An 18,868-nucleotide genomic window follows, 5' to 3' on the forward strand; every position below is an offset into this window, starting at 1 on the left:
GTTGAAAGTTTCACATGACACATGATGATGTATTTCTGTTGCGGCTATAACATCAAATACTAAAAATAAATATTTAAATGGGGCTCCCACTTTTTATTTTACAACGGCTGTTACTTTCCACTAACAAATTATTGAATTTGGTTTTTATCTTTATGGCACAGCGCTGGAAGCTGCGACTCCAAACACCTTAGAGGCAATTGGAAATCGCATCATAGAGACACAGAACACTCGTTTAGTGGTGGACGTCATCTCCACGCTTCTGGAGAAGAATCAGCAGGGCGCTTACGAGTCCGAGGTAAAGGGGTCTAGCACGCCACTTTATAAACAAATTAAACTACTTTGTATCAAAATATTTAAATTTGTATTTTTTACAAGTAGACACACTACTATTTAAACTATAAACGAAATAAATGTCATGTACAAAGGCCGGGCACTGGAGGCCGAGGAGGAGGAGGAGGAGGAGTATGAGTAAAACATCAGTTCGGTTGGACAATCTAGCACTGAATCTATCTCTTCTCGTTTCTTTAACCAGACCGATCCCGAATTCAATTTGTTTAACCTTTTGAACGCCAAATGCAGTGCCACTAACGCCACGGGGGTAAAATTTAATTTTGTGAATAAGCAATGCCAACCTAAAAGTGGGGTGTTTTTCAGTAGATTTTCATCAAAAACCGATCGACGTCAAATACCGTCTGGCGTCGTTGTCACGATTTTGCGTTGACGTCAATTGCTGTCTGTGGCGTTCAAAAGGTTAACGTATTAGTTACATTGGTGAAATTACAGTTAGATTGGACAGATCGGGCTTCAAATTGGCCGACTGAACTGTAATTTTAGTATGCGGGATATAAGTTTTAATTTGAAATTGAAGTCTGCTAAAAAGAGCACAAAACTGCTTACAAATAGCTGGCATTTTTTATGCCAAGTAGGGTCGCCAAAATTTTCTCGTGCCAGTCGCGTCATGAAAAAAATTGAAAAATACTGGTTTAATTATTCTCACATTGTATACAGGTGAAAGTGGAAGTAGGTGCGGAGCCGCCCCCTCCGCACGTGTTCGCGCGCCGCGGGCTCGGCTGCGGCCTGCTGCTGGACTGGATGTCGGAGCTGCAGCGGGAGACGCTCGGCCCGCAGCCCGAACGACAGGTAGGACAACTTTAATCCCTTTACCACCATACTTGTTAACTAATGCGCGCGGCTGCAGCCCAATATTAACCTTCGTGCATTCCGACAAGGTTCACGAGTACAGTCAGCACCAGAAGTTGCTAAGCGGGCGAGGTGTTCAGAAGTACCTTGCCGTTCTCTTATTCTCTTAACAATAAAGTCACGTCAAGATCTGCTGCTGACTGTACGCGCCGCACACAATAGGCGTTGTAAAGGTAAAAAAAAAAGCGAAACGAAGTGGGTGTAAACAGTTGGTTTTATTTTTGCTGTGAATACGACGCAGTGGCGGTAGAGCATGATGCGCGCCGCACCGCACCACGTTGAATTTGCGTGTCAACGCACTGCGTTGAATTTGCGTGTCAACGCACCGCGCCGCTTCGCATTCTTTCATCGTTATGACGACGCGTAACAATTCATGTTTTTATGCAGATGCGGCTAATGTTCCGATCCGGCTCGGCGGCGTGGCGGCCGCTGCTGGTGACTCTTTTAGCACACCGTGCCTCGTGGCGCACGCTGCACACCTGCCTCTCTACCTTATTGCAGCCTAACGGGTATATTTATACAAAATATATCTACCCTTCACGCTTACGTTTTTCGAATGTTGACTCTTATTCTATCGACTAAATGGTTTACTAGACTTTATTTTGCTCTCGTGTTTTCATTCAGTTAGTATGCAGTAAACTACGCGTGCCACGTTTCGAACAGTTTAGGTCGGTACTCGAGTAAAATCGTAATATATGATAAACGTTTTTATTTTGTTAGGGGCTGGGCGGCGAGCGGCGTGCTGGACTTCGCGGAGACGCTGATGGGCTCGGAGCGCGTGTGGCAGGGCCGCGACCGCGCCGCGCCCAAACACCAGGCGCCCTGCCATCTGCACCGGCTCACACACCCGCAGGTCTGTCGCATTGATGATGATCAAAACATATCTAATAACTGTTGAAATATTTAAGTAAAGGTAAAAGCTCCCTTGATACTCCATAAACTGATCAGAAAGTTGCATTTTATCCACAGGAGTGGCAAAGTAATTAGATTCAAATTTCGAATTGTTTCCTCATTTTGGCTGGGTTTTCTCACAGTATCCTAAAAGTTGTAGAAACTAAACCCCTTATTCATAAACGTTTAATAAAGTTGACATGCCGATAATGATCTGTTGTCCCTTTCCGATGCAATGATGGAAAGAGACAATTTTATGTTTATGAATAAGGGAGTAAATATGTAATCTTTTCCAGCTGGAAGTCCTAATCAAGTACATAATGGAGGAGGCCTCGGAGGCCGGGCCGGACCTGGACAGCATGCGGCGCCGCATCGAGGCGCGCCTGCCCCTCGCGCTGCGCTGCGCGCCCGACCCGCCCTCCCTCCTCGCCGCCGCCGCCGCCGCGGAACCGCTACTGTTACTACTGCTGTACATGAAGGTTATCATTATTTATGATACACGTACGAATTACTTATTCGCACGTGTATCGTACAACGTTTTACAGTATGGCCCTTTAAATTTTAGACGTAGTTACGTAATGTGCTTGTTATAGCACCCGGTATCGTAATGTAGCACCAGATGTACTGTAAATATTCTAATTGGTCGCATCATAAAATTAAATCAAATATTTTTTATCTTCGAGCAACTAGGGCAGAAAAGGAAGAATAAAAGACTGAGTTGGCCCTTAAATTGCCGGATAAAAAATGAGGGTAGTCGTGAGTTCAAGCCGCCTCGTAGCTCAACTGTGCTAATGATTCTGTTTCAGAAAGAAATGCAAAACGACGATCAAGGATGATATGTTCCTGTTTCCCGTTGCCGATTTAGGCCCACTTGCACCATCCAACTAACCCGGGGTTAAGCGGTTAAACTGTTAACCCAGTGTCAAATTGTACTGGTAACCATGGTAGCTCCAGGTTTAACCGGTTTACCCCAGATAAGTGAATGGTGAAAGTGGCCCTTAAGGGTAAAAATGATTGACTTTGATGTTCGGGATAATGATGATGATGGACTTTGATGTCATTTTACTAATTTTGCTTTAATATACATATTTCTTCTTTTTGTTTTCGTATCTAGGTGCCAAAGATCCGCCAACTCCTAATGGAGAGTGCGGAGCGCCCCCTAACCACCTGTCCACTGGAAGGGGCGGAGCCCTACCAGCAAGTAGCCGCCAGCTCCACCAGCGCCACCGACCGCGTCTCCCACACGCTGCTGACGGCGCTCGCGCACCCGAGCAAGGAGCACGGCAAGGAGGCGAACTTTAAGTAAGTAGTATACTAGCAGCACCCTTAACTGACTATCGGTGGACCTTATGTCCTTGGAATAAGGTTTATGAGTTGGCAATTAATAGTGTGGACATTATTCATAACAAAATATGTCAAAGTCCAGTGAAAGGTCCACTTTATCGCTTACAAGAATAACCTGTCAAAGTGTCCTTATGGCAAGCGACAAACTGGGCCTTTTGTCTGAAACTGACACAAATTAAGAAAAAGAGCGAACGTAAGCCGTGGTGTGCCACGCCACAAAAGCCAGTATGGCACTTTGGAGCCGAATGTAATTTCCGGTCTGCAGACTGCTACTCAAAGTTTTTTAAAATTATAAAATGGATTGTTATCTTTTACATATTTTATTTTATTTTATTTATTTATTTATTATTCGGAGAACCAACAGCTATCAATTGTATTAATATATATGTAATAGCAAATTTCATTGAACTCGTTAGAGTCGTTTTTAAGATCCCCGAAATATATATATATATATAAGTGTCGGAGCGTGACTCCAGATGGACGTATTGCAGCGTTATAGTACATAGTTTTAGACGCCTGTATCAAATCGATTAGCAATATTTGGCTACGGATTACTTGGTTGTAACGAAATTCATAAAGTTCCGTAGAGAGTACTCGTTACGCCCTCTATTCGCATATTGTTGAACTAAGATGACAGGTAGAAGGCATTGGAACGTCAAGTGGTTTAACTTGGATGAAGTTCGGTTCGAGGTGGCAGTTTTTGTCGTTATGTTGGTAGACCGGTCGAGAAGGTTTGCAACTTGACTTCGAGGCGGGAGCGGTGAGGCTCCGCCGGCAGATTTGATCAGACCGTGCGAGTGATCGGACGTTAGCCAACCTCGTGCCTAATTCGCCACGTTCCTGAAGGATTATTCTGAAAGTTTATAGAATCTAACGCTCTTTTACTATTTAGCTAAGTGTTCTTGTGCATCATTAGAAAGCTTATCTTTGTAAAGTAAAGAGAACAAGTGTTGTTTAGAAAAGATGTGTCCCGCCGAGTTAGGTGCCGGTTCCATATTGGGATACTCTTCTCTAATTGAGAAGGAATTAAATCTTTTCGGGTCAGAGGTGTAGGGTTGGAGCCGACCTAGCTTGATTTGAATAAAGACGAACGATTTTATGTGATCCTTTTATTCGAGTTCAATCCAAATACATCCCAATAGTGATTAGTCGGGCACTGATATAGTTAACGAGTCCGAAACTTTATTTCATGCACCGGTACCATACCGAGTTAGCTGTCAAGTAATACGCCCAGCCGCCATCCTGTAAACCCATGCCTCCGTCATAAGTACATAAAAAAACAAGAATAGCTCGTTTTAGGGTCCGTCGCACCAAACCGCTCCGCGCTCGTATCGTTAAAGAGTTCGCAAAATTTGTACGTATGGAAAGTTTCATAGGGCCGCGCGCGGGCGCGCCGGCTGACGTCGATCAGCCCGTCAACCGTGGTCGGTGCAACTGTCCCTGTATTAGATAAGATATCGATATTCGTTCGGTGGCAGGACGTGGCGCCTGGAGGCCGGCGTGCGGTCGCTGTGGGCGCGCGTGGCGGGCGCGGGCGCGCGCGCGCTGCCGCTGGCGGGCGCGCTGCTGCGCGGCGCGGTGCCGGCGCCCGCGAGGGCGCATCTGCTGTCCGCGCTGGAGCTGCTGCCCGATCACGAGCTGCAGCGACCTGATACAAGGTACAGCTAAAGGTCGCTGTGGGCGCGCGTGGCGGGCGCGGGCGCGCGCGCGCTGCCGCTGGCGGGCGCGCTGCTGCGCGGCGCGGTGCCGGCGCCCGCGAGGGCGCATCTGCTGTCCGCGCTGGAGCTGCTGCCCGATCACGAGCTGCAGCGACCTGATACAAGGTACAGCTAAAGGTCGCTGTGGGCGCGCGTGGCGGGCGCGGGCGCGCGCGCGCTGCCGCTGGCGGGCGCGCTGCTGCGCGGCGCGGTGCCGGCGCCCGCGAGGGCGCATCTGCTGTCCGCGCTGGAGCTGCTGCCCGATCACGAGCTGCAGCGACCTGATACAAGGTACAGCTAAAGGTCGCTGTGGGCGCGCGTGGCGGGCGCGGGCGCGCGCGCGCTGCCGCTGGCGGGCGCGCTGCTGCGCGGCGCGGTGCCGGCGCCCGCGAGGGCGCATCTGCTGTCCGCGCTGGAGCTGCTGCCCGATCACGAGCTGCAGCGACCTGATACAAGGTACAGCTAAAGGTCGCTGTGGGCGCGCGTGGCGGGCGCGGGCGCGCGCGCGCTGCCGCTGGCGGGCGCGCTGCTGCGCGGCGCGGTGCCGGCGCCCGCGAGGGCGCATCTGCTGTCCGCGCTGGAGCTGCTGCCCGATCACGAGCTGCAGCGACCTGATACAAGGTACAGCTAAAGGTCGCTGTGGGCGCGCGTGGCGGGCGCGGGCGCGCGCGCGCTGCCGCTGGCGGGCGCGCTGCTGCGCGGCGCGGTGCCGGCGCCCGCGAGGGCGCATCTGCTGTCCGCGCTGGAGCTGCTGCCCGATCACGAGCTGCAGCGACCTGATACAAGGTACAGCTAAAGGTCGCTGTGGGCGCGCGTGGCGGGCGCGGGCGCGCGCGCGCTGCCGCTGGCGGGCGCGCTGCTGCGCGGCGCGGTGCCGGCGCCCGCGAGGGCGCATCTGCTGTCCGCGCTGGAGCTGCTGCCCGATCACGAGCTGCAGCGACCTGATACAAGGTACAGCTAAAGGTCGCTGTGGGCGCGCGTGGCGGGCGCGGGCGCGCGCGCGCTGCCGCTGGCGGGCGCGCTGCTGCGCGGCGCGGTGCCGGCGCCCGCGAGGGCGCATCTGCTGTCCGCGCTGGAGCTGCTGCCCGATCACGAGCTGCAGCGACCTGATACAAGGTACAGCTAAAGGTCGCTGTGGGCGCGCGTGGCGGGCGCGGGCGCGCGCGCGCTGCCGCTGGCGGGCGCGCTGCTGCGCGGCGCGGTGCCGGCGCCCGCGAGGGCGCATCTGCTGTCCGCGCTGGAGCTGCTGCCCGATCACGAGCTGCAGCGACCTGATACAAGGTACAGCTAAAGGTCGCTGTGGGCGCGCGTGGCGGGCGCGGGCGCGCGCGCGCTGCCGCTGGCGGGCGCGCTGCTGCGCGGCGCGGTGCCGGCGCCCGCGAGGGCGCATCTGCTGTCCGCGCTGGAGCTGCTGCCCGATCACGAGCTGCAGCGACCTGATACAAGGTACAGCTAAAGGTCGCTGTGGGCGCGCGTGGCGGGCGCGGGCGCGCGCGCGCTGCCGCTGGCGGGCGCGCTGCTGCGCGGCGCGGTGCCGGCGCCCGCGAGGGCGCATCTGCTGTCCGCGCTGGAGCTGCTGCCCGATCACGAGCTGCAGCGACCTGATACAAGGTAAAGCTAAACTTATTTATTTTACATATGAATTGCTGGAGTAAAAAAAATAGTATTTTATACAATCGTGATATGATAGAGAGTTTTTCAGTCGAGTACCATGTTTAGGCAACGAAGCTTGCCGAGTTGCCTAAGTAAGGTACGAGATTGAAAAGCTTGATTATATCACTACTGTATACAATACTTTTTCTACGAGTCAACAAAAATAATACTACCTACTAGAATCATACAAACAAACCAAACCAAAAGTATACAGCTAAGATACGCGAGCAGTCGCGATACCTTCATACTGGTACGTGCCCCGGCCGCCGCGGCCTAGCGGGCTGGTCAACGATACCTTCTCGTAACTCATGAAGCCCTGGTACTTGCTCCGCGCTCAATTCAATATTTAAACAGTTGTTTTCTCGATTTTGACCACCGTAGCCTATGGAGACAATGAACCAATTGTTTCTACTATACAACCTAAAATAAATAATTAATTTGAGCTATGGTTTTGTTTCGTCCTCTTGATCGCGGTGAGCTGTGATTGGTCAATTTCATTATAGTTGCATATTCGTAATTTCCCTTATAGCGAAGAAGTGCAGAACATTCTGGAGTGTTTCGTACAAATGGCGGCAGCTGGCGGCCGAGAGCGAGACCGAGACTCGGCGCTACAACACCGAGTGGCGGCACTCATGCGCCGTGTCGCTGCGCACAGCCCGCCTCGCACACAGTAAGTCAAGTATATCCATACATGTGAATAAAATGTAACTTTTGTATTATACTTTTTGAAGTACAATAAGAGGAGACCCTTTACCAGCTAGTGTGGTGAAAATATGCTTTATTGTTCTTTAAAATATCGTAAAGAACGATAATTAAGCTACTTTATATCTAGTTAAGTACGATATCTTTATTTGATGTACAAAAAACTATTAATAAACGCAATAAAATTTTCAGTTGGAACTTTAGCTATGGTATAGTAGTGGGTATAGGTTGAATTATTATTATGTTATTAGTTTATGTTTGTCTACTCTCATATATTAGATACTTTGTAATTTAGATTTTACGCTGACTTTATTGAGAGCTACATACATTGTTTTGTAACAGTGGATCCCTGAGCGCGCTGGGCGAGGAGCCCGGCGCGGCGCCCGCTTCGGCCGCGCCGCCGCCGCAGGCACTGATGGCGCTGCAACGGAGAGACCCTCCTGATGATTTACACATATACATACAGGTAACATTATCTTATCTAGCTTTAGCATAGTCTTGGCGGTTTTTAGTACTCGAGGACACGTTTCGTAGCTCTTAGGCCTTATTTAGACGGTGCGAGAACTCGCATGCGAGTTTCATTACATTGCGGTTTTTCATCGGTCGGTTGAATTGGACGTAACCAACAGTCCGCAATTAATGTAACTAAAATCGCATGCGAGTTCGCGCGATGTCTAAATCAGCCCTTAACCGCGTCGCAGCATACGAGCGGTTAATTTAATTTAATTGCGATGGTAATGCACGACGTGGATAAAATGTAAGTTCTCATGGGATGACATTTCCGAATCGTCAGATAACAATGTGCCCCAAACCCCCTCTAGGGCGACGCCTCAGTCGTGCACAGAATTAATATATTTAAGTCTTTTTCTTAATCGATTTCCTTGAGTGACTACTTCTCGATAATATACAAATTTTACCTTCCAATAAAATTGGTATTATGTTTCCTTCCACATCGAAGATCTTCATTGAGAGAGTAACGCGATCGTTGACCGATCGATGCCGCTAGCGTCTATGCAGTCGCTCCGCTCCACGCCGTGGCGTAGTTCCGCTTCCCGTCCCTGCCAACCATTGCTCGCTTCCCGCTAATCGCCGCCGCCATGTCATTGTTGAGGAGAAGTACCGTCGACATAAAAGTAGCCTACTAGCCTGCCAGGAAGGCATTACTCAGATCTTCGATGTGGAAGGAAACATAATACCAATTTTATTGGAAGGTAAAATTTGTATATTATGTGTTCCGTACTCCACATCGAAGATCTTCATTGAGACCTGTTTATTATCTCCTGGTGGCGAGTTAGCGGGCGCGCAAGCGTTAGGGCTACACCTACTGTCATAGAACTCAGAGAAAGAATAAATATACATATATATACACCATATGCAACCCATGAAATCAGTGACTCGTTATAATATGAATTACAGGAAATTGAGAATTGAAATTGTAATCTCAGGTTCGAATCTGACGTTAAACTGGTTTAAGATAATTCTCATTCGAAATCGCATCCGATCCGCAGAATCTCGGCGAGTCATGTTCCCAATTAACATAAGCGAAAATATCGCTAAGTGAATAGCTTTCCAGCCAATTTAGTTATTAAGTACATCCTGGATCGAAAGCAATCGTAGGCGAGGCCGGCTTGGATGAGACTGTGGCTGAAAGAAATAAGCGAAGTGTCCCCTAACATTTTGTGTAATTCTCGCAAGGTGACGTACCCAGACTACCTACTTATACTGGGTCTATACTTTATTCCGGAGCTTCTAAGAGTCCAGTCATTAAGACACGTTATCTGGTTTAGAGCCGAATTTCGGACACAAAATAATAGCGTTAAAGTTATCTATGTAATTGCCCGGGCTACAGTGTAGTATAGTAAGGTCATTGACCCTGCGGCCTGATGCTAACAGCAAAAGTGCGGCAGCTCTTCTATCGTACTTCTTCTAACGTACCTAACGTTGTAGGGCTATTTAAATTAGGGCAAGTAGATGTCTCGCGTCCCAAGCTGGTGCTTTGGGAGGCGCTGGTCTCGCTATTAATGGCGTTGGAAGAAGGCATAGTGTCCGATAGTAGTTCATATACAGCACTTGTGAGAGGCTTATGAACGAGTATCGTTCTGAATGCTAACATGGACAATAGAAATAGACGTCTGAGATAGCTCGCTACTTCACTGGATAGAGGTACCTGGCAGTTGATCTTATTTTTGATGCACCATAAAGACCATTTTTACATTGTGGCCGTACATGCAGCCTAGACAAGGGGACGATCTAGGGGCTCCCGTTACTGGTTTTCTATACAAACACAGTACCGGAATCGGGAATATCCGGTTCTTCCATATTAGTGAGACAGTGACAGTTGAGTTTCGTTCGCTACGTAGCGTTAGACCTTGGCATGTTGTATGCATGCGCCAGTCACGCCAGTAGCGGACGTCACTCCTGATCCCGCCAGCTCGGTGTTGGAGCGTCCTATCTGACAGGAGCTACGCCTCATTCTTAAGGTCGTTGACTCGTAAGGGAGGGCGGTCTGACGTTGTGTTCACTAGGACCGCCAGTAAATTGCAAGCTTACCACAGCTGCTTTAAGACTCTCCTTATCACGCCGTCACAGTAGACAGACTAGGCTGGGAGGTGGAGACATCCATGCCAAGTCGTATCACAGGCAGCTGCCAAACGTCGTGGTAGCAGTTCGATGAGTCTGTTAAGAAATACCATGGCACAGAGGGCTCTCGAAAGCGGAGGCCGGCCAACAAGGCGCCTGTCAGGCGAAGATAGTCTCGGCGGCTTCTGGGCGCAGCTGCCACTCGGGCGCGCAGTGACTTCTTGATAAACCGTCGCCCTCGGGGGTTGTACCGACCTGGCAAGTAGCAAGCAACCAGCGCGACTTGTAGACGATCTGCTGGCATCAGCAGTTTTTGCGACAGCCGTAGTAACGGAAGGGATGTAGTGTCGCCGTCGTTTTATGTATACTGTACCGGTGCGGTTGTATGTTTACACTTCTGCCGTCAGCGCTGCAGATGCGGCCCGTTAACGGTTACTCTTCGCTGAAAGGGCCTTACCTCGTACATTGTCTACCAATATTGGAGATTGTAACGGACTGCTTGCATAAGATGAGGAAGAAAGTGGTGCGAGGCTTTCGGCAGCTCCGTGTTGCTGGGGACTGCGAAGGCTTCACCTTCCTCCATGAACTAAAGTTTGCGAATTTGAGACTGAACAGAAGGCATTGAGTCTCATTTCTGCGAGAAACTCTGCAGCAAGGCAGGCCTGTATGTCGCGAAAAAGAAAACTTTCAATCGGGGTGTTGTGCCGCGTGTCCCACGTGATGTCTAGGAGCGTGATGGTCTAATTCGCTTTATCCGAAGAGACACCCTATATCGAGTTAGTAGCATGCTTTTAAGGAAATCGAACTGATGAAATCAAGACTAAAATCGATTTTGGCGCTTTGCGTAACAAAACTGTTTCGATAAGTCGAATACAGACAGATGGAAACTGCTGGAGTCCTCCTGGCCCCTTTCTCTTAGCACCGGAAACTCAAGCTTGTTCAGGCGCAGCGGGTTTATTTGTCCCATTTTGTTTATTATGGGCTTTTCGCACGAGTTCCTCTTTGTAAGACGGAACTTAAGCTGGAGAGCGCGAGCAAGCAGAGATAATTATGTGAAGTCTGCAGACCTTTTCGATGCCTTTCACCTCGGTTTCGAGCGGTCGCACAGGGCCTTGTCGCTAGCTGTTCTCCGGTTGGACCACTCCATGGCCTCGAGAAGTCGTAGGAACTTCGAAGCGACACAGCGAAGTCGATCAGCACCTTTATGAAGCCCGGGAACACGACGTATTTTCCTCCGAGTATCGACATATCTTACCGCTTTCAACTCCGGGCAGTCGAGCGCTCTCTCGCTCGGGCTCTTTACGACCTTGTCTGCCGTGGGCGGAGGATTCTTTAACCGAAACCAAGAGCTTAGCGGTCTGTTCGTGCTGTCGCACCATAGCTATAGGCGCCTGCGTACCTCAATGGAACCATGTGGACAGGACAAAACTGATACTGTGGCGCCCAGCGAGCAAGGGACGACATCGTCGTAGTTGCAGCATCTGAGGACAGCATCGGCGTGATTGTGGCAACCACCGCCGCTCGGGAGGCGCCGGTGCGTGAAGCTAGGGGCGCCATCGTGGCGGCCGGCTCGGGGGGGCACCGGTGCCTGAGGCCGGGCGGCTCATGGCGGCCGCCACTGGTTCGGGAGGCGCTGGTGCGTGAGGCGAGGACCCATCGTGGCGGCCCGCTCTAGAGGCACTGTCGCGTGAGGCGGGCGGCTCCATCGTGGCGGCCGCCGCTACCGGCTCGGGAGGCGCCGGTGCGTGAGGCGAGAGGCGCCATCGTGGCGGCCAGCTCGGGGGGCACCGGTGCATGAGGCGGTCGCCGTCTGGCTCGGGAGGCACTGGTGTGAGGCGAGAGGCGCCATCGTGGCGGCCAGCTCGAGAGGCGCCAGTGCGCAGGTGGTGGTGCCATCGTGGCGGGCGGCATCATCGTGGCGGGCAGCGCCATTGTGGCAGCCGCCGCCGCCGCGTCGATGCGTGATGCGAGAGGCGCCATCGTGGCGGCCAGCTCGGGGGGCACTGGTGCGTCCTGAGGCGGGCGGTGCCATCGTGGCGGGCAGCGTCGTCGGGCAGGCGGCGTCATCGAGCGGGCGGCGCCATCATGGCGGCCACCGTCGCCAGGCTCAGGTGCGTGAGGCGAGAGGCGCAGTCGTGGCGGCCAGCTCCACAGCCGCCGGTGCGCGTGACGGACGTTACCGGCATGGGAGGCGCCGATGGCTAGGCTCGTAGCTGCACGTATCATCACGGCGACGCTGTTGCCCTCGGCGGTGCCAACGTGGTGGCCACCACCGACGCGTAGGTTACCAGCGACGACATGACGGGCGGCAACCAACGCGGCGATCGTCGCTGTACTCGTAGCATTTCCACTGCTTACACGTAAGTTACCTTCCATCCGCTCGAGCAGTCGGGACGCAGAAGCGGTCCGCCTTCACCTTGGCGCGATCCACCCGCGATGCGCCCGCAGCCACAGGAGCGGGCGTGTGACGTCTCGAGGAGCCTCGCGGACAGGAAGCGTCCTCACCTCGACTGCAGCAACAGAAGCGGGCGAGCAACAGGAGCGGGTGTGTAACGTCTCTCGGAGTCCCGCTGGACTGGAAGCGTCCGCACCGCAACTGCAGCAATAGGAGCGGGCGTGTGACGTCTCTCGGAGTTCCGCGGACTGGAGGCGTCCGCACCGCGACTGCAGTAACAGGAGCGGACGTGTGACATCTCTCGGAGTCCCGCGGACTGGAGGCGTCCGCACCGCGACTGCAGCAACAGGAGCGGGCGAGTGACGTCTCTCGGAGTCCCGCGGACTGGAGGCGTCCGCACCGCGACTGCAGCAACAGGAGCGGGCGCGCACCGCGACTGCAGTAACAGGCGTGTGACGTCTCTCCGAGTCCTGCGGACTGGAGGCGCCCACCGTGGCCCGCAGCGTCGCGGTGTCTCGGAGTCACCTTGGACGACAGCAGAAGACGCGGCGCGCGCGGGCGGGGGCGGGCGCCGGGCCCGCGCCCCCGCGCCGGGGGACGGGGCGCCCCGGTCGCGCCGCAACTAACAACACGAGGTACTCCCAGGCTACTGCCTGAGAACCCTCCGCGAGTGTCGAAGTAACTTCTGAACGCCAATAAAATTAGAATATATATCCAAACCTCCTTATCAGCGAAGCGCGGCACCCGACAGCGACGCGCGCAGGCTGTCCGCCTCCGCGCCGCCCCCGCCGCCGCAGGCACGATGACCGCGCGTTCCCTCTCCGATGCGAAGCGACTTGTTACCACTTGTTAACGAAAACCACTGCCGCACTTCCTACTTCGATCTCGAAAATGCGAGTTAACGGTAACGATTTTAGCAGCATGGAATGTGAAAATTAATTTAGCAAGAAAAAAGTGGGTAGAATCGAAAAGCACCGTTCGATGACTTCGATCGCGAGACCGCCAAAAGACTAATAGTGGCGATCTCTGCCATATCTCACTATTTAATCGACCGAGCTTTGGATCGGAAATGTTAAAGCACCATGCTGCAAAAATATACGCAAAAAATATTTGCGGACCATCGGTCAAGACGGTCGACGCAACAATGTCATGGCGGCGGCGATTAGCGGGAAGCGAGCAATGGTTGGCAGGGACGGGAAGCGGAACTACGTCACGGCGTGGAGCGGAGCGACTGCATAGACGCTAGCGGCATCGATCGGTCAACGATCGCGTTACTCTCTCAATGAAGATTTTCGATGTGGAGTACGGAACACATAATAAACTAATGCCCGACGAATATTGTCAACCTAAACTTTCACCATTTGTCAGGAAATCGACCAATGGGGCAGCCGCCGCGGCGGCGCGTGGGGCGGCCCCGGCGCCGCCACCACGCTGCTGCGCGCGCTGGCGCCGCTGTGCGCCGAGCCGGGCGCCGCGACGCGCGCCGCCGCGCTGGGCCTGCTCACCAAGCTGCTGCCGGCCGTCCCGGACCCTACACCAGGTAACACAGTGGGGCGGCCCCGGCGCCGCCACCACGCTGCTGCGCGCGCTGGCGCCGCTGTGCGCCGAGCCGGGCGCCGCGACGCGCGCCGCCGCGCTGGGCCTGCTCACCAAGCTGCTGCCGGCCGTCCCGGACCCTACACCAGGTAACACAGTGGGGCGGCCCCGGCGCCGCCACCACGCTGCTGCGCGCGCTGGCGCCGCTGTGCGCCGAGCCGGGCGCCGCGACGCGCGCCGCCGCGCTGGGCCTGCTCACCAAGCTGCTGCCGGCCGTCCCGGACCCTACACCAGGTAACACAGTGGGGCGGCCCCGGCGCCGCCACCACGCTGCTGCGCGCGCTGGCGCCGCTGTGCGCCGAGCCGGGCGCCGCGACGCGCGCCGCCGCGCTGGGCCTGCTCACCAAGCTGCTGCCGGCCGTCCCGGACCCTACACCAGGTAACACAGTGGGGCGGCCCCGGCGCCGCCACCACGCTGCTGCGCGCGCTGGCGCCGCTGTGCGCCGAGCCGGGCGCCGCGACGCGCGCCGCCGCGCTGGGCCTGCTCACCAAGCTGCTGCCGGCCGTCCCGGACCCTACACCAGGTAACACAGTGGGGCGGCCCCGGCGCCGCCACCACGCTGCTGCGCGCGCTGGCGCCGCTGTGCGCCGAGCCGGGCGCCGCGACGCGCGCCGCCGCGCTGGGCCTGCTCACCAAGCTGCTGCCGGCCGTCCCGGACCCTACACCAGGTAACACAGTGGGGCGGCCCCGGCGCCGCCACCACGCTGCTGCGCGCGCTGGCGCCGCTGTGCGCCGAGCCGGGCGCCGCGACGCGCGCCGCCGCGCTGGGCCTGCTCACCAAGCTGCTGCCGGCCGTCCCGGACCCTACACCAGGTAACACAGTGGGGCGGCCCCGGCGCCGCCACCACGCTGCTGCGCGCGCTGGCGCCGCTGTGCGCCGAGCCGGGCGCCGCGACGCGCGCCGCCGCGCTGGGCCTGCTCACCAAGCTGCTGCCGGCCGTCCCGGACCCTACACCAGGTAACACAGTGGGGCGGCCCCGGCGCCGCCACCACGCTGCTGCGCGCGCTGGCGCCGCTGTGCGCCGAGCCGGGCGCCGCGACGCGCGCCGCCGCGCTGGGCCTGCTCACCAAGCTGCTGCCGGCCGTCCCGGACCCTACACCAGGTAACACAGTGGGGCGGCCCCGGCGCCGCCACCACGCTGCTGCGCGCGCTGGCGCCGCTGTGCGCCGAGCCGGGCGCCGCGACGCGCGCCGCCGCGCTGGGCCTGCTCACCAAGCTGCTGCCGGCCGTCCCGGACCCTACACCAGGTAACACAGTGGGGCGGCCCCGGCGCCGCCACCACGCTGCTGCGCGCGCTGGCGCCGCTGTGTGCCGAGCCGGGCGCCGCGACGCGCGCCGCCGCGCTGGGCCTGCTCACCAAGCTGCTGCCGGCCGTCCCGGACCCTACACCAGGTAACACAGTGGGGCGGCCCCGGCGCCGCCACCACGCTGCTGCGCGCGCTGGCGCCGCTGTGCGCCGAGCCGGGCGCCGCGACGCGCGCCGCCGCGCTGGGCCTGCTCACCAAGCTGCTGCCGGCCGTCCCGGACCCTACACCAGGTAACACAGTGGGGCGGCCCCGGCGCCGCCACCACGCTGCTGCGCGCGCTGGCGCCGCTGTGCGCCGAGCCGGGCGCCGCGACGCGCGCCGCCGCGCTGGGCCTGCTCACCAAGCTGCTGCCGGCCGTCCCGGACCCTACACCAGGTAACACAGTGGGGCGGCCCCGGCGCCGCCACCACGCTGCTGCGCGCGCTGGCGCCGCTGTGCGCCGAGCCGGGCGCCGCGACGCGCGCCGCCGCGCTGGGCCTGCTCACCAAGCTGCTGCCGGCCGTCCCGGACCCTACACCAGGTAATACCGATTTTGCCAAGGCCTTCGATAAGGTTTGTCATGAACGCTTACTGTTGAAGCTTTGGCATATCGGTATACACGGCGACCTTCTTCGATGGATAAAATCTTACATAGAGAATCGTTCGCAGGCTGTGGCAGTGGGTGGATATACTTCTCAGTACAGGCCTATTACGTCTGGTGTTCCACAAGGGTCTCATTTGGGGCCTTTGTTGTTTATCATATACGTCAATGATATCTCTGCATGCATAAAAAATTCAAACTTACTGTTATATGCTGACGATGCAAAGATATTTAGAGTCATACGTAATGTGGACGACTGCAAAGCCTTACAAAAAGACTTAGATCTTTTTGAGACTTATTGTATTGATAATAAGTTATCTGTAAATCCAGACAAATGTTTCGTCATAAGTTTTAGCAGGAAAAGGAATAGTATTAATTATGATTATAAACTTTGTGATAAAAAATTAGGTCGTGTTCACCAGATTCGAGATCTTGGAGTCATAATGGACTCAAAACTCACTTTTATACCTCACATTGATGACATGTTAGGTAAAGCTTTTAAGAAATTAGGATTTATACTACGCGTAGGTAAACCATTTAAGAGACTTTTAACTTATAAGGTATTATTTAACAGTTATGTTCGTAGTCGTTTGGAATTTGCAAGTGCTGTGTGGAGCCCACTGTATAAAATACATAGTGATAGGATAGAGAGAGTTCAGAAAAAGTTTGTTAAGACAATAGAATACAGAATTAGAAATAAATACTCAGATTACGCCACCGCCATGAGAGTACATAATATGACATCCCTTAGTTATCGCCGAGAACGTACTGATATCTTAACCCTTTATAAAATTATTAATAATATTATTGATGCTCCGTTTTTATTACATTCTCTTTCCTTCACAGTCCCTCGACGTTGTGAACGTGCTTGCAGGAAAAAACCCCTCTTCTACATCCCCCGTAGTCGGACTGCTTACGCAAAAAATAGTTATGTTAGAAGGGCGTGCAGGTTGTACAACGAGAAATTTTTGAGCCTTGATATTTTCTGTGAGAAACTTAATAGATTTAAAACACTATCTATGCAGTGTAATAATTAATAACCCAAGATTGGCGCTATAAAGAAATAATCTCAGTATTAGATGTTATTGTTTTTTATAATTTCTTTATTCATAAATAACAAAACCTTTTCAAGATTTAGTTTGTAAAAATTGGTAACAATACCATAAGGTTGCTATAATACTCTTATTTTTATTTTCATCTTTTTTCTTTTTTATGTTTTGTTTTTGCACGCAGAAATAGCTCTGTTTTACTGTGTAGAAACTACTTAATAAACATGATGTTCAAATATTCTTATTAAGGAAACTGTAAGTCTAGTTTTAAGAAAAGTTCTAGTGTTATATATAACTATGAAAGACTGTTTGTTTCTTAAATAAATAAATAAAAATAAATAAATAAACACAGTGGGGCGGCCCCGGCGCCGCCACCACGCTGCTGCGCGCGCTGGCGCCGCTGTGCGCCGAGCCGGGCGCCGCGACGCGCGCCGCCGCGCTGGGCCTGCTCACCAAGCTGCTGCCGGCCGTCCCGGACCCTACACCAGGTAACACAGTGGGGCGGCCCCGGCGCCGCCACCACGCTGCTGCGCGCGCTGGCGCCGCTGTGCGCCGAGCCGGGCGCCGCGACGCGCGCCGCCGCGCTGGGCCTGCTCACCAAGCTGCTGCCGGCCGTCCCGGACCCTACACCAGGTAACACAGTGGGGCGGCCCCGGCGCCGCCACCACGCTGCTGCGCGCGCTGGCGCCGCTGTGCGCCGAGCCGGGCGCCGCGACGCGCGCCGCCGCGCTGGGCCTGCTCACCAAGCTGCTGCCGGCCGTCCCGGACCCTACACCAGGTAACACAGTGGGGCGGCCCCGGCGCCGCCACCACGCTGCTGCGCGCGCTGGCGCCGCTGTGCGCCGAGCCGGGCGCCGCGACGCGCGCCGCCGCGCTGGGCCTGCTCACCAAGCTGCTGCCGGCCGTCCCGGACCCTACACCAGGTAACACAGTGGGGCGGCCCCGGCGCCGCCACCACGCTGCTGCGCGCGCTGGCGCCGCTGTGCGCCGAGCCGGGCGCCGCGACGCGCGCCGCCGCGCTGGGCCTGCTCACCAAGCTGCTGCCGGCCGTCCCGGACCCTACACCAGGTAACACAGTGGGGCGGCCCCGGCGCCGCCACCACGCTGCTGCGCGCGCTGGCGCCGCTGTGCGCCGAGCCGGGCGCCGCGACGCGCGCCGCCGCGCTGGGCCTGCTCACCAAGCTGCTGCCGGCCGTCCCGGACCCTACACCAGGTAACACAGTGGGGCGGCCCCGGCGCCGCCACCACGCTGCTGCGCGCGCTGGCGCCGCTGTGCGCCGAGCCGGGCGCCGCGACGCGCGCCGCCGCGCTGGGCCTGCTCACCAAGCTGCTGCCGGCCGTCCCGGACCCTACACCAGGTAACACAGTGGGGCGGCCCCGGCGCCGCCACCACGCTGCTGCGCGCGCTGGCGCCGCTGTGCGCCGAGCCGGGCGCCGCGACGCGCGCCGCCGCGCTGGGCCTGCTCACCAAGCTGCTGCCGGCCGTCCCGGACCCTACACCAGGTAACACAGTGGGGCGGCCCCGGCGCCGCCACCACGCTGCTGCGCGCGCTGGCGCCGCTGTGCGCCGAGCCGGGCGCCGCGACGCGCGCCGCCGCGCTGGGCCTGCTCACCAAGCTGCTGCCGGCCGTCCCGGACCCTACACCAGGTAACACAGTGGGGCGGCCCCGGCGCCGCCACCACGCTGCTGCGCGCGCTGGCGCCGCTGTGCGCCGAGCCGGGCGCCGCGACGCGCGCCGCCGCGCTGGGCCTGCTCACCAAGCTGCTGCCGGCCGTCCCGGACCCTACACCAGGTAACACAGTGGGGCGGCCCCGGCGCCGCCACCACGCTGCTGCGCGCGCTGGCGCCGCTGTGCGCCGAGCCGGGCGCCG

At 56.2% G+C, this 18,868-nt stretch overlaps 1 protein-coding gene across 1 annotated transcript in view; it reads left to right on the top strand.

Moving 5' to 3' along the window:
* The window catches only part of LOC134673644 (integrator complex subunit 1), a 65,709-nt gene that overhangs the window by 44,508 nt on the left and 2,333 nt on the right, over window positions 1-18,868 (top strand). The window contains exons 26-40 of the mRNA XM_063531645.1: window positions 162-295; window positions 1,009-1,140; window positions 1,588-1,709; window positions 1,921-2,053; window positions 2,388-2,570; window positions 3,206-3,393; window positions 4,914-5,093; window positions 5,271-5,423; window positions 5,601-5,753; window positions 5,931-6,083; window positions 6,261-6,413; window positions 6,591-6,743; window positions 7,315-7,455; window positions 7,830-7,953; window positions 13,831-14,002. Of these exons, the coding sequence (XP_063387715.1) occupies window positions 162-295; window positions 1,009-1,140; window positions 1,588-1,709; window positions 1,921-2,053; window positions 2,388-2,570; window positions 3,206-3,393; window positions 4,914-5,093; window positions 5,271-5,423; window positions 5,601-5,753; window positions 5,931-6,083; window positions 6,261-6,413; window positions 6,591-6,743; window positions 7,315-7,455; window positions 7,830-7,953; window positions 13,831-14,002 (2,274 nt within the window). The remainder of the gene's footprint in view (window positions 1-161; window positions 296-1,008; window positions 1,141-1,587; window positions 1,710-1,920; window positions 2,054-2,387; window positions 2,571-3,205; window positions 3,394-4,913; window positions 5,094-5,270; window positions 5,424-5,600; window positions 5,754-5,930; window positions 6,084-6,260; window positions 6,414-6,590; window positions 6,744-7,314; window positions 7,456-7,829; window positions 7,954-13,830; window positions 14,003-18,868) is intronic.

This window comes from Cydia fagiglandana, chromosome 18 (assembly GCF_963556715.1).
Source record: "Cydia fagiglandana chromosome 18, ilCydFagi1.1, whole genome shotgun sequence".
Classification (NCBI taxonomy): Eukaryota; Metazoa; Arthropoda; class Insecta; order Lepidoptera; family Tortricidae; genus Cydia; species Cydia fagiglandana.